Raw genomic sequence first — 2,684 nt, 5'->3', positions numbered from 1 at the left:
TTAGACTTTTTACATAGATAAACGGTGGAGACCGCTTAGGCACAATTTTCCTTCAACTGGAGACCGACTCATTTTTATTTTACTGTTCTCATCCAGTCCGCCTATTCACCTACCTCACTTGCGTTTCTCTCTTGATACTATCTATTTCCCTCTTGATACATTAATTGAAATTTTGGAGTTGTCAAGAAATTGAAAAGGGTTCTAGCTTGGGTAAAGCAAGAGAAAGAAGTGTACTGGTATGTGCTACTACTTGACACTTGATCTTGACTCATGGTAGTCTTTATCTCTCTTGCTCTTTGTCTTTGCTAGAATTATGCTTGGCTGCCATTAATGGTGCATTATTTTCTATTGTGTGTCACAAACTTTAATTGGTGAATGTTTGTGAGTTAAAATGAGGCTTATTGAGAAGAACTTCAAAAGAGTCTTTGAGTTTGAAATAAATCTAGTTTTGGGCAAATTTGTGAAATATGAAAAAGTTTACAAAATACTATTTGCTAACTCCTCTGATGGTTCAAGTATATTATTTTATTTTCATGCAACCTGATTGGAGAACGACTATTACAAAAAGCAAACAATAGCAATTATATCAAGCAAATTTGGTCATACATGAATAAAAAAGCAGTCGGTGTTTCATACAAAATAATTTATTTCTCATAATACACCATAAATATCGATATAAAAACACAGTACAGAATAAGCAGCAGGTGCTACATTACATCCATTTATTTCTCATTACATCATAAAGATATAAAAACACTCAACAGTATATAGCAGGGGGCAACGACTATTACAAAGACCATTAATTAATTATCAAAAATATTATTGCACAAAATAGATATATTTGATAAATACGTATTAGAGTGTGCTGCAATCTATTTTCTCATAGTGAAGGTTGCCGTTGCTGACATCATAAAGAATTTGCATATCAAACTGCATCCAGTATCCGAGGAAGGATATTCCTTCTAAGGGAAGCAACAACAAGCAACCCACCGTTTCATTTGAATTTGTTCCGAAATAGGAATAGTTATATGGATACATATCAGCACCACCATCAAAGTGCAGCGTCAACTGCGGGATTATCACTTGTTGATCAGAAGGGATGGCAAAGCAGAGGTCTAGGCCATATTCAGTCGACCCATTAATTTGTGAGAAAGAACTCATTTCCTCTACAAATGCTTCCCGCAGAGCATGGTATGCCGAAGTTTCCATGTAAGTCAAGGGATAGGTAGAGGTTAAAACCATTCCACCTGTGCCATTTGGCTGGAGAAGGTAGTTATTGGTTGGGATATCTATATACTTTCCCCCAAGGCTTACTCCCGTAAAATTTACATAGTACAACATGGGAAAACGTGGATTATTAAGAAGATATGTTTTGTTACCTGTACTAGTTTTTAATTGAGCATCTGAGCCCAACATGAAGATACCAGTACCAGAGGAGCCCAAGCAGTAAGAGAATTTCCCATAGTTTCCTTGATTTATCAAGGACAAGTTACCCGACCCCAGCCCGAGAAAACCTAAAGAGGACCCATAATTTCCAGTGTTCACATCACCACATCCAAAGACAAATGGAAATTGTGAAGTACCAAATTTTAATGTGTCATTCACTAGGGAACCCTCAGAGCTCACGACAGTGTCATTGTAATTGTATGTGCAATCTCCACCCGAGCAATTTACATACTCTTTTGAAATTGGGCACTCAGAGTTAAGGCAGGTATAATTTGAAAAGGTGTCAGATAAAGAAGGATCATACACAGGCAAATGAGTTGAACAGGAGTCTGTGCATTTCTGGCACAGCATGAATGTGTAATCGAGTGTGATGTCTACAATGAGTGGGACATTTTGAGGAGTAGTGCCCCCTCCAACAGAGACATTAATGATGAATTTGTTAGCACTTACATCTGGCATCGGGTCATCAGTATTAACTGCATAGCTTACAGCAGAACGGGGTGGTGCAAATAAGCTACTGCAGCTATGTCCAGTAATAAGGCCGACCAAACTACAAATATCATTAACTTTCGATATTATATCCCCGAATATCTCCAAACGTCGCCCCAACCCACTAAGTTTCATAGCACCATAGACTGATTGGGAAGGAAAAAACAAGAGAACTAGAAAAAGAAGTAACTTTGTGTTCATGTTATTTGATATTTTCGTCTCTCTCTAGGAATCTTTTTAATGGATAATACGGAGAGTAATAGGAAGATGGGTATTTATAAGAAATAGATGGGGCCTTTTGAATTCTTCAACGCTCGGGCCAGGAAAATATCTTGCAAAAAAGCACGGTAATTACTCGGCAACTTCTATGAAGTTCCTTGGTAGATATTGAAGTATTGAACACTGAAGAAATTTCTCAGGAGATTTGATGAAAACCAAATTTGTAAAAAGCTAATATAGCCCTTAGAAACTAAATTAACAATGCCTATAGCTAATTACCAGTTTAATGATATAGATTCATAGGGGTTTTTGGAGAGTCTGTGACTCAGTATATATCCCTGGTTGATATCTTGTTTAGGGAACTTATCAGCAGTTTAGGTCTCAGTTGGTAAGATAATGTAAGGACACTTTACAAGTTTCTTGAATGGAACGGACAGTATATGACCTCTTTCTAATTGATTGCTGCAGGAAATGATTAATTGATAATGTTTCTAGCTATATTTTTTCACACTTGAAATTAAATATTTTCA

General features: G+C 36.7%; 1 protein-coding gene across 1 annotated transcript; it reads right to left on the bottom strand.

Moving 5' to 3' along the window:
* Positions 1-855: 855 nt before the first annotated feature.
* LOC144547787 (aspartic proteinase nepenthesin-1-like) lies at positions 856-2,136 on the bottom strand. The gene has a single exon (XM_078296479.1). It carries the CDS (start codon positions 2,134-2,136, stop codon positions 856-858), a length of 1,281 nt encoding a protein of 426 aa, XP_078152605.1.
* Between the last annotated feature and the right edge of the window lie 548 nt (positions 2,137-2,684).

The sequence above is a fragment of the Carex rostrata genome, chromosome 32 (genome assembly GCF_964058835.1).
Source record: "Carex rostrata chromosome 32, lpCarRost1.2, whole genome shotgun sequence".
Taxonomy (NCBI): domain Eukaryota; kingdom Viridiplantae; phylum Streptophyta; class Magnoliopsida; order Poales; family Cyperaceae; genus Carex; species Carex rostrata.
The sequence above is the reverse complement of the archived record's forward strand: the minus strand, read 5'-3'. Positions and strand labels throughout refer to the sequence as shown.